This window comes from Mya arenaria, chromosome 10 (assembly GCF_026914265.1).
Source record: "Mya arenaria isolate MELC-2E11 chromosome 10, ASM2691426v1".
In the NCBI taxonomy this organism is placed as follows: Eukaryota; Metazoa; Mollusca; class Bivalvia; order Myida; family Myidae; genus Mya; species Mya arenaria.
Genome location: NC_069131.1, coordinates 64,536,560 through 64,549,590, shown reverse-complemented (window position 1 = coordinate 64,549,590; position 13,031 = coordinate 64,536,560). Strand labels below are relative to the sequence as shown.

Sequence of the window (13,031 nt, the reverse complement as noted above, 5' to 3'; positions counted from 1 at the left end):
GCAGTGATTAGCAAGAGGCAAGTTCATTTCTGTAAAAAATTGCACCAGTCAGTTGTAACCGTGCCCCCAGGTCCGCAGGTTTACCGGGGATAACCGTGTTTTACCTTCCAGGTGGCCCCGCAGTGCCGGGGTTAAACCAAAACTGAGTATTCGTATCCAGGTTTAAAAAAACTCAACCAGTTCGTACATTTTAAAATAACAAGTGTTTATTAAGTCCAGCGTACAGCAATTTATTTTCTACATGTCAATCTATTGAAGACTACATAGTACTTCTTCCCGCGTTGCCTGATTGGAGTCTAATTTGGAATCATTGGTTTCATGACATTGGAGTCCCTCTCTTTTTGGGGGTGGGGGTGGGGGGGGGGTGCAGGGGCGTAGCTCGCCCTATATGCATGTGGATTCATAATTGTGCTATTGGGGTCCAGGGGCATGCCCCCTCGAAAAAGTTTGAAAACTTGCAATCTGGTACATTCTAAGGAGCTTTATAAAGTACTGGAAAATTGACAGTTTTAGGATCATATAGTCAAGTACGCATACTGCAAGTTTGGCTGATTTTTTTGTCAGAATCATGTGGATTCAGCCGCGTACTCGCGTATAGGCAGCTACGCGTCCGGAGGGGTGGTAATTTGGGTACTTTAGATTGTTTATTTCTCTGGTATTATTAGGTAATTTACACTTCTCGCACTAAATGTTCACAGTATAACCCAAATCGTTCCAAAGCTACCCTTAATTTGGGCCGTTTTCAGTTAGTAAAAGGTTTCAAAAAGACCCCAATATCATGAAAATACTTAAGAGCCTTTTAAAACAGCGAAAACATTTTCAATGTTGAATCATATGATGGTGTTATTTAATAATAAAAAAAAACGTTGAGACTGAGATTGCGATTTGACTTCAGTATTTTCGTGATGTTGGGGCCTGGTACTTATCCTTAAACATTCTATATATTGCTGAACCTTAAGTCAGCCAATCTCAATAAACTGCTAATGTTTATTCAGATCAAGTAAGCAGTACAGGATATACCCGCCTTATAAAGATCGTATACCATGGATCTTTAATGAAATCAATTATTGAATAAGAGCAGATTTACAAAGTACCGCTGCCGCTAAGGGTGATCGATTATTGAATATAAACTTAATCATTCATTTTGTGTCGTCATTACAAAAAGCTGGACCGTAAAATTAAAATTGAAATTTCTAAGAGTGGGAGTTTAAATATCATCACAGCAGACTACAGGATGTAAACAAACAGAGTTGCTATGCAACATCGCGCGCGGTAAACACAAAACGGAAACAGGGTAGCAGACGACAGTTATTCGATTTATGTAGTTGAAGTTATATCGGAATATACTTTAATAAAACAAAATGGTAAGCAAACATGATTAATTAGCCTTTTTATTAGGTATTTTGTTTTAATATTAAACTTATTAGCATGGTGTCATATACTTTCACTAATATTCACTTTAAAACAGTTTTGAAAGGAAATCAACAAATGCAGTACATCTTCACCGGATAAACCCTGTTAAAATATAAGCATGTTTACAAATTATTACGTTGTTTTTTAATTACACTGAAAGTATGAAATCAAAATCATGATGGAGTATTACACGTATTTTTTTATAATTATTATATACATGAGTATAGTCAAAGTACAAACAAGTTATTTAAAGAGTTGCTTTTTCGTTCAAAATTACGATAACGGATCACTGATATTGTATTGACTTATTGTCAAATAAAGTAATTAAAACTTACGTTACTATTTAATACCAGTGTTACGGAACTAGAGCCGTTAGGACATATTGTCTTTGAAATGGGTTATGTACTGGTTTTGTAATACCTGTTTTATCTATTTGTTTATTGACATGCTCGTAAAGAGCCTATAAACACAGACGTTGTCACATAAAGGTACTTAAAATCAAGGCTCCATTTTTCGTGGGTGGGGTGTCGATTTCAGAAAATGTATTTCATATTTGCATTTTATTAGATTGACCATTGTTCTAGTATTGTATTGCAAACGTCAGAATAGTATTTCTAAGTTGTTATGTTTATGATCTGTAAGGTTGCTTGAACATACTATTGAGCGAAGTGGCCATTTTGAGGAATAAATCAGAAGAGTGATAAGTCTTTAAGAAGCCTTTTTTCCCTTAAAATATAAACTAATTCACGTGTAAAAAATAGTATGTGCTTTATAACTGTTTTAACTTGGTTAGTCTGAAAAGTTATACCGATATGTGGTCGTTGGTATTAATCGTTCACTCAAGTTTTTCGAGACTATATGAATGTGTTATCCCGCTAGGACATCATTAAAACAACACTCGGCTTGAACAAATAACATAAATCTATCACAATACTTGCGAAATTTAAGTCCAAATTCGTCCCACAAAATCATTGATAGATCTATTTTTTATGTTTCAGAATTTAGTCCAATTTAAGCCTAGATTCAATTTGAAGCTCATAATAAATCAGGATTGTGATCCTCTGAAAACAAAGTGTGTAGGTGATATTAAGCATTGGAGTCGCCATACGGTCGGTCGGTCTGTTAGCAAAGATTTGTTGAGTGCACTTCTCCCACAGTTTTAGGGTTTTCACTCCAAAACTTGATACGTATTACCACCTTCATAGGCAATAAAGTTTGGCATGATTTCCGTTACCAACGGTCATTTCGTATTTGAGTTATGAGACCTTGATTATGATTTTTACACTTTGTGCTGTACTTGAGTTGATGGAGTGAACTCCTCTGACAATAAAAAAGTACATTTCTCAACTTCGGTACACATTAAGGCATCGCGATTAGTAGTAGAACCCTTGCGTATTTTTACCCACTGCCATTTTGTGGGCCCTTAACTGATTTTCATACTTCTGTATATATATGTTTCATGACCTATGACCATTTCGTACTAGGGCTACGTGCACTTGAATTCTATTTATATTGGAGTTCATAGAGCGAACCGTGTAAGATGTATCACTCTGATATTTGGCACACATCTCCACCATGCTGGGTAGTCCATCTCAGTGTTGTGTGTAACTGTTGATCAACTTTACATTTTTGACTATAATGCGTTTTGTGGTCGGACCAAGCTTCTCCCGCAGTTTTAGTGATATCGATCTGCTACTTGGTACACCTAACAACCAATATGGGAACTTGTGCCCAGTGTACTTTTCTTGGCCCATTTTAAGACGACGTACGTTGGGGGTTAGTCATCACTTCTGTCACTGTGATAGGTCTAGTTTTAGTACAGTAATACCATCATACACAGAAGTATTAAACACACTCATTGCGATAACAAAAGTCCAAGGACTAATAGGTATCGTAGTGTAGTATAGAGTTTAGGGCAAGACAATTGTTCTCCTGTTCACGATAGTGTTTTGAAATAGTATTAAGTACGAGTTTAAGTACATTATTTATTTAGTTGTTACTTAGTGATTTGTAATTAGATTGTTATCAATATACCCAATATGTTTCCAATTGAACATGCAGGACACGTAGGCCATATTATTAAAAAAAAATATTTAGGGTTTTCCGACCGACTTATACAAAAACAGGCAACCCACGCGTTTGTTTTACTGTCCCCGGTTTTCCTTATTAAGTATGGAATTAAGGGGAAATGAAGTAGAACAAAGCAAGAACATACAACCTACATACCCACATCCTAAAATGCCAGGGATACATTTATAGTCTACTAAATTCAAGACGGTATTGTAACAATCATGTTTAAACAAGAACATATTTTTAATAAAGTAAAAAAGCTCATTAACATATACCCGACTTTAAATAAAGATTCTTGAATCTTGTAACACTTTTTAAGGGCTTACGTCTTGTTGTTGTTCTTTTTTCCAATTGAACATTACTTACATCATTCTATATTGGCGTTAAACGTATGTGCAACACTTTGTTTGATTACGGTTGTCATATTTAATGTTATTTACTTGTCCTTGTTTTTGGGCTAAAAGTAATCGTGCTTTGAGTTGAGGGATACGCCAAACAGTGTAGTTATTAGTCGTGGCCTTTTAAGCTACCGTACATAATAACCGTTTATAATCTATAACACTCTAAATACGTATATACTTCTCACGGCCCGAATTATTGCTTTTATAAACTTTAATGAAATAATTGTTCCATTCGTATAAATATTTGTGTCGACCTTCCAATGCCTAAAGCTCTTTGCAGGAGGTAGTTTATTGAATTTGTACGCTAGTTCATTAAAATGAAATGAAAGTTATGACATGCCTCGATCCGCTTACTTAAAGCATTGATTTTATTTACGAGTGGACATACACTTACATTGAAGAGTGGATTCCAATTTTAGGCGCGTTGAACAAATTAAACAAAAGGTTGGGTTTAAACACGTTATAAAGAACAAAAAGTATAAGGGTAAGTTTTGTAACAATGGAATACCTCATAAATTAAATCAGATTAAAAAAAGCTTTGACGCAAAGTTAAAAAAAAATGATAAAAAAAATCAAAATTAAAAAGAAAAAATCTAAAAGTTATTATCCTTTCTTCACATTTCTCCATTTTCCCCTTACTGTAAAAGTCTAAAAGATTGCTTACTTATGCTTGGTTTTGAATTTTGGTCCTTTTTATTCTTAAGAATGTTTTTATTTCGTTTATTTTTAAGCATATTATATACCATAATCAGTATACGAACGATGATTTATTGTACAATTGCGTATTGATTATTTGATCAATGATCCCATCTGTTTGCATAATTTATATTTTATATTCTCTCGTAAATGGTAAGTACGAAGAGAAGGCTATAAATGGGTGCTTCAACGATTGGCTTGGTTGATAAACCTAATCTTATAGAATTTGTAATGAAAATACTTTATATTTCTATAGAATTCCTTGCAATACATTGCACAATACATTGGATTGCGCATACAACTTGAAATCGGATTCCGATGCGATGTTGCGCATGATAACTTCATCTAAACAGCGCTGTGGAAATACGCTGACAATATATTTAATACTATTGACTACGATCTAAGGATTAAATGTTAGCGCGATTCATGTATATGTACTATTATCTCATGAAGACGCGTTATGGATTTGAACTTCTTAACAATTTCCAATAGGCTATACGAAGATAGTAGTACATGTGTATTATCTTTAGTATCTTCCATTTGAAAGAGGAACAACGTACATGTGTATATAAATAATAATCTTTAGGGTGTATAAAACGCCACACGTCATCTTCGGCAATCGCGTCATGATCGTCGATAGGTGAGAGTTTGAGCCTCCTTTGTTGGTGATTCATTGCAAACAAACCAAGGTGTCACGAATTGAGTCTTGTCGGCCTCGATTTGTCCGGTCTGACCCTTTTTTTATTTTCTTCTCTCTTTAAATGCAAATAAATCATTGGCCATATAAACCTCGTTCATTGGTGAGGATACCCACCCCCTCACACACTCCCTTAGTGCATCTTAATTCATCCTAATGATATAGTCAATCCATAATGCAGCCAATCCTCGGGTTAAATGGTCTAACATATTCCTCACATACGACTTTACAATGATGATATCAAAGCTAGGTTGCACGCAATGATCACACGCCATCGGTTGGTTATGAAACTATTTTCTTAATAAAACACCAAAGTCAGCGTGCTCCAATGGCCAATGGCGGTAACTTGATCAGGATTTGCTGTTGTATATTGTTTGGTTTAAAAAATAATGTTCCTTTTTTTTTCAGGGTGATGCTTCAAAAGTCCCGTCGGAAAGGAAATTAAAAAGTAAGTTTTACGTACTTTACAACTTTCATGATATCTGTCAATCCTGAAAAATAGCCGGGGATCTGTTTCAGTATACATGTGGGATTTATGACCACAACAGGGTAAAGGGCTAGTGGAATTTCGTTTCTTTTCTGTCGTAATAGACGAAGGCATGTTCGACTTATTTATGATAATGAGTTACAAACGCCATGACAGCCATTATTTCAGCATGTCTTCATAAAAAAAATAGATCGGTGCAGAGCAAAAGCTTACCCGAGTCTTTTTTTCAGTCCAACAAGGAGCACACCTCATTTTTTTGTCAAAGTTATGGGCCTTTTTGTACATGCGCGTTTTGTTTTCTGTCAACGCGTGTACCATTTTTTTTTTGGATACGTTGACTTTTTTAGAAATGGTTAATGTTAATGTGTTTTTTTACACTTGTACGACGACGACGACGATAACGACATCAAGGCACTATCGCAATACCACGACTTCTTTCTTCAAATAACAAACTACCAAATTACACCAGCGGATTATTGTTCTGAATTATTGAACTTGCGTGATCAATGTAGAATTACAAGCTAACAATAATAAGATTAAGAATAAGACCACTAATATTCCAGTTCCTTTTGCATATACATGTTTTATTTCGATTTGTTTTATGTACTTACAATGTTGTTGTTGTTGTTGTTTTTTATATACTTTTAATTAAATCTGTTTTCCTGATCTTTTTGTCATTTTGGTAGAAATGGAAAAAATAATTTGAATTTGATGGCATTTTAGAAGCGTTTTACGAGTACTCATGTGGCAAGGAAGAACTCGACATCGAGGGATTCAAACACCTGTGTTACAAGTTCTACCTCGCTCCAACAACCAAGGCTGCTTCAGAGCTCTTCCACCAACTCGACAAGAACAGTAAGATTTAGCATGTAGGGTAGACGGTTGATGCATGATAAGTGTTCGAATAGCGAGTTTATGCATACTTACAGTAAAAGTAAGCAGTTGATGCAGTGGTACATCAGCAAGAGTAGCCAGATTGTGCACAATAGCAGCAAGTTGACAGATTAAATCAGCAAGAGTAGCGAGTTGATAAATACTAGCAATAAGAGTAGGAAATTGATTGAGACTTATTATTAGGAGTAACCAGTTGATGGATACTTGATATTAAGAGAAGCCAGTTGATGGAAACTTATTACTAAGAGTAGCTAGTTGATGGATACTTGTTATTAAGAGAAGCTAGTTGATGGATACTTGATATTAAGAGTAGCTAGTTGATGGATACTTGTTATTAAGAGAAGCCAGTTGATGGATACTCGTTATTAAGAGAAGCCAGTTGATGGATACTTGTTATCAAGCGTAGCCAGTTGATGGATACTTGTTATTAAGAGAAGCCAGTTGATGGATGCTTGTTATTAAGAGAAGCCAGTCGATGGATACTTATTATTAAGAGTAGCCAATTGATGGATACTAGCAGTAAGAGTAGCCAGTTTATGTTTACCAGCAGTAAGAGTAGCCAGTTTATGTTTACTAGTAATAAGAGTAGCCAGTTTATGTTTACTAGTAGTAAGAGTAGCTAATTGACGCTTAATATCAGTAGTAGTAGCCAGTTGATACATAATAGCAGTATGGATAGCCAGTAAATGCAAAATAACAGTGAGAGTAACCAGTTGATGCATTATAGCAGCATGAGTAGTCAGTTGATGCATAATAACAATAAGACTAGCCAATTCATGCACACTTGTTAGTAAGAGTGGCCAGTTGGTGAGTTGTCATTTGAAACATAGCCATACAAAATGCATTTCTTAAACAAGTGTTTGCAACATTATATACTTAGTACATCACGCTTGTTGAGACAAAATTGGTCTAGCACTGTTGATTATTATTATAAAATGTATGGTAAATTGTTTTCAGGTGACTCGCAGCTGTCATTTGAAGAAGTTTCTCAGCTCGTTGAGCGACAATGGTCGCCCATGGACGAAAGAAAGTTGTCCTTCAAACGAGACTTTGAGAGGTGTCGGAAAAGAGAAGGTCCGTTCTATCCTATTCTTGTTTAACATGTTTTTTTTAAAATTATTCATAGTCACTTTTATTGGTTTCACAGTAATTATTTAACAGTACTGGTATGGTACTACCACGTCTCAACTGGCATATTTTTCGTAAAAGAGTACATACTATATTATTGGTACGGTAGGTGGCATAATATATTTCGTTTAATGTAATAGTGCATATCATTATTTCAGAGTTGGTCACTCTATAATATCTGTACGCATATTATTGTTATATATTCAGGACCGATAATTCATGACGAGCTCCAATAGATTTTACAAAGAAACAGTGACGATATCCCCAATAACAAATATGTGAATAACTGCAATATTCAACAATGTCACGCCTCCAACATAAATGACGCAATGCCATTGGTCCAGGAGTGGTCAGGCGGTGACCCTATATTTTTGAATATTGACATTTGTTACTTCATATGGTAACCTACGTATTAAACTACTTTCAGGACCGGTGACTCGTGATGAACTCCGTGAGATCCTACAAGGGAACAGCGACGAGGCTCTTACCGACGAAGATGTTGATTACTGCTTCAACAAGATGGACATCAATGGGGACAGCAAGCTCTCAGTCGATGGTACGTTTGGCAGTCTGTAACTAGACTACATGTAGTATTTTTTCTATCAATGTGCAATGGTAAAATCTTATGTACGGTTTAATAAAAATGACCGCTTCGAACTTATCGCCGATAGTCACCATGCATTTCAAGAGTTTTTAAGCTGTCAAATGATGTATATTTCACATTGTTTGTATAATATTTAAATTGTACAGTTCTAACCTTCTTTGATTAAAAGTAAATAAATAAACCAAGACTAAAATTGCATCACCATGAGCATTTCCAAATTATTTTAAGAAAACGTTGACAGCAGTTTTTACAATAAAACATTTAGTGATCAATTGCATTTCTAATCCAGCATCTTAATTTCTTCTTTTCAGAAATGTGTGAGATGATCTTCAAGTTAGATGAGCTGATAATGTCCCGAGAACCATCCAGAGTGGAATCACGATTGTTAAGACGAAGGTCAAAGTCTAGATCAAGGTCGCGATCCGGCTCCAGGGGAAGAAAAGGCAAATCCAGGTCAAGGTCAAGGTCAAAGGGACGAAAGGGCAAATCTAGGTCAAGGTCCCGATCCAGTTCAAAAGGGAGAAAGGGAAAATCCAGATCAAGATCGCGTTCTAGCTCAAGAGGCAGAAAGGGAAAATCTAGGTCGAGGTCGCGATCCAGTTCAAAGGGGAGAAAGAGCAAATCCAGGTCAAGTTCGCGTTCTAAATCTCCTAGACAGCGAAAACACTCAGGGAAAGGAAGAAAAGGTTCTGGGAAACAAAGAAGGGAGAATGAAAATAATGGAGAAGGAAATCAGATGGTTGAGGAAACTGTCAATCTAGAGATGAGAAATGAAGATAATGGCAACCAAATGGTACAAGAAAGTCAGGTTGTATCAGGACAGTTTGGAATACAGGTGAGTTATCCATCTGAACAAAAGGAAACAGAAGAACCAACACAAGAAACGGCGCCAGAAATTCAGCAAGAAACTGCGCCAGAAATTCAGCAAGAAACTGCGCCAGAAAATCAGCAAAACGATGAGAAGGTGGAACAACAATCGGATCAGAAAAAGGATGAAACAGTTTTAGAAGCGGTGGATGAGCAGAAGAATGTTGAAGCAGATCAGAGTAAACAAGCCGATGCTGTTGGTGATGTAAAACAAGAAGAGCAAGTTGTAAGTGAACAGAGCAAGGACGAAGAAAAGGTTGAAGAGGGACAGAAAGAGGAATAAACAGTGACAATAAATACAACCACATTAGAAATTGAACCATACAACTATGAAACAAGTATTACAGTTCATAGGCTTAACCTGGTGAATTTACAAACAACCCATCGAAAAATTAATCATCAGTTTAAATTTTTACATATTTCATACTTTATTTGTGATTTCTGAATGCTTACGTAGCAATTATAGATCTCCGCTTATAATGTTTTATGTTCTTTATCTTTTTAATCCGTATTATAAATCTTCATTTTTGCAACAAGTATCTGTGATAAAATGATGCTAAAATTGTTTTATTTTCAATATATTTTAAACTTAAAGTACATAGACAAGAAATGTTTGTAATAAATAATGTTGCGACTTCCTAACCTCAGTCGTCAAAAATATTTGAATTAAGAGTTACTTAACTGAATACAAATTATAAATATATCAAAATGTATGAAATATATATGTTTCTTTTATGTACTAAAAGGCATAGTTATAAACAACGATTACCATATCACTCATTTGTTATCCTACGAACTTAAAAGAATAAATGCTCATTTTTTGTTTGTTTGTGCTGGCCACAACCTATCTTCACTCAGAAAACTGTATTAATATATTTTTCCAATATACCATGAAATCTTTTAATGTAGATACTGGTTTACTTAACATTTAAGTGCTAATGCTATTGGAACGGCCCATTGTGTATCTGTCAGCGTATTGTAAATGGTATTTGTAAAGAGTTGTTGTCGCATTTTGTCTAAGACATAAAACCTTTTCCGACTTAAATGGCGAGTATTTTCATTTTTGAAAAAAATGTTTTGATTTTGACAATTCTACACAAACATTCACGGCTTTCAGGTTCTAATTTTATTAATTTAAAGTTCATGTTAAGACATTTTAACTATAATTCTTTCTATATACCAACTCATCCACGGTTTTTGTTTGTTACACTATGATTTTGTATTTACTGTTTTGCAATATTTTTTTCTGCTCAGGGCAACTCCCGAACTTGAAAATATCTGTATTGAAAACATGGCCAAGCAGACAGAAACTGTATTTAAAAAATAAGAAATTGATTTCTGTTCACAAAGAATGAAATCACCTATATCAAATTTTGTTAAAATTATTTCTTACGTCAACATGATCGCTTGAATATACTTCATTTATTCATTAAGACACTGTTTTACTGAACGCAAAGTTATGTTTACATGTGCTTTTTTATGTTATTTACTCGTTTTGTGAGCTTTTTTTCTACATATGTATTTTATACAACTATTTATTAGATAGAGCTATAGATTTATATAACTGAATAAAAAGTCCAGAAAACAATCAGTTAATTTACTTTACCGTTGGTGTTATAATATATGTAATATTTGAGATCATTTTTTGAGCCACACTGGTGGCAATTTTTAAAGATTTTTTAAAGGAATATTGAAAGGAATTTCTGCATCAACATATAACAAACAAAACATGTGTTTTGTATAAACCAGGTCAATCAATGACCGACTGATACCCCTAGGTTGAAATTGGATAGTCGCTCAAGTAATTGTATTATTAATGTTATGTTCGTTGCATGGCGGCTGTAACGTGTATTATGTTCACATATAATAAAAGTTATTTACTGGCCCATTGAAAAGTGATAGTGCATATAACTTTGCGATTCTTGTAAACAGGGTACAGCTTAAGCAGGTGAAATGGTGTCTTGACAGTGATGCAACTTTCTATCAATTAACAGTAGCATTCAAAGTGTTACCTCCGTTTTCATTCTTTGAATGGGCTCGATATGTTTCGCATATCAGCATACAAACACTAGCGCATACATATCATTATGCTGTTTATTAAAATGAACAAGAGACAAAACTTGCAATTTATTAAAGCCAGAAACTGAGATCCTTGCTATATAGGGCGTGTATTGTTTCTGGCAACGTGTTCAACACATTTTGTTTGAACATAATGTTGTTTTTTTGCTTTCTGAATCATAGCCATGGTATATATTTTTTGCGCGCCCTCGACGAAGACACCAATGCATTCCTGGACATCGCGCGATGTACTCCAAGCAATTCACTGCTAAAAAGCTACGTCTATTTGTCTTTTCCTCGGCTAAGGCTTCTTTAGAATGTATGCAAACTTTTAACGTAGTGGCCTCCCTTATGCTTCGCAGTAAGTTAAATACATATGGCTTCTGTTGCATTTTTATATTAAGTCGAGACTCTGATGCTCCCATAGGGGCGATTGATTGCATTCGAACTGAGTGACGTGCACAGACCTTGGTCCGCCTCCATTTAACCGGGGCTGACCCCTGTTTATTTTCTCGTCTGCATAACACTTTATACGTCATTCATCGTTCACCTTCACGCGTTTAATATACAATCACTAAATATTATATATTGCAAAAGATAGCGTAGATATTAAACCTAACATACAATGCAGTTGTATTTTCTATCTTTTAAAATGTTTTGAACATTGTTGATGATGGTGTCACTGCAAATGTCTTCTTGGGATGACATCCATTGTTCATGCGGTTTGCTCATAGTTTGTGTCTCATATGAAACATAACATTATTTTGGGGACATATCATACATGTGTAATCACTGCATATCCTCTGTTGTTGTTGCGGCAAAACCCAGAAGTTTATTAAAGCAATAACTTATGGGTCTTGCTTTACAGAACGTACTGTTTCTGGTAACATGTGCAACTCATTTGGTTTGAATATTTTGAGACATGGCCATGATTAAAGTTTTTACGCGACGTCGACGAAGACACCAAGGCTAGGCCTATATACGTTGACGTTACTTATTTGGCAGGAAAAAAAATGAGCTAATAAAAATGAATTGAGCTAATTACAATTCGCCAAGTCAATTAGGATATGTAAGTTAAAGCATTCGAAACGACGACGGACATCTCGGGAAGCTCATCCGAGCACTTCACTTCTGATAAGCGACATCCGTGTCTTTTCAGTCACAAATGCTAAAGTCTCTTAGACTGTATGCCAACTTTAAGCGTGGGAGGCTTCTTCCAATCTCTATTATATACTAAGCTTCTGTGTTTTATATTCCATGTCGACGGTCTGAGTTCCCCATAGGGGCGATTGATTGTCTTGTTAAATATCCACAACCATTGTACGTTGCAAAAAAAGATAGCAGATAACAAAACCAACATGGAATGCAACTGTTTATTAGGTTTTGTTTGTTTCCTGTTAAAATGTTATGAACATATTTGTTGATGGTGTGGTAGAAATAACATCATTTTAGGGACATACACAGCATTGCATACCCTCTGTTGTTGTTTGTTTTCCAACCATTACTTTTTAATAAAATTATATAATCTCACATTATGGACAAATATCGGACAGTGAGCTCATTACCTACCATCAATGTTCATGGTGAGGAAATGTTGATATTGGAGAGAAGAACGATGGTGCTAATAGCATTACATGATTTGATGTAAATTCATCTTCTTCCCGTTGCAATCATGTTTTGTATAAGACACTTGGGCATCTTCGTCCAACGTCAGAT

The 13,031-nt window shown here is 35.2% G+C and overlaps 1 protein-coding gene across 1 annotated transcript; it reads left to right on the top strand.

The window, feature by feature from the left end:
• Positions 1-1,066: 1,066 nt before the first annotated feature.
• Positions 1,067-10,845, top strand: LOC128205810 (arginine and glutamate-rich protein 1-B-like). The gene is made up of 6 exons (XM_052907772.1): positions 1,067-1,364; positions 5,686-5,725; positions 6,488-6,619; positions 7,616-7,732; positions 8,214-8,342; positions 8,702-10,845. The coding sequence occupies exons 1-6, from the start codon at positions 1,362-1,364 to the stop codon at positions 9,538-9,540; spliced, it is 1,260 nt and encodes a 419-aa protein (XP_052763732.1). The 5' UTR covers positions 1,067-1,361; the 3' UTR covers positions 9,541-10,845.
• The last annotated feature ends 2,186 nt before the right edge of the window (positions 10,846-13,031 follow it).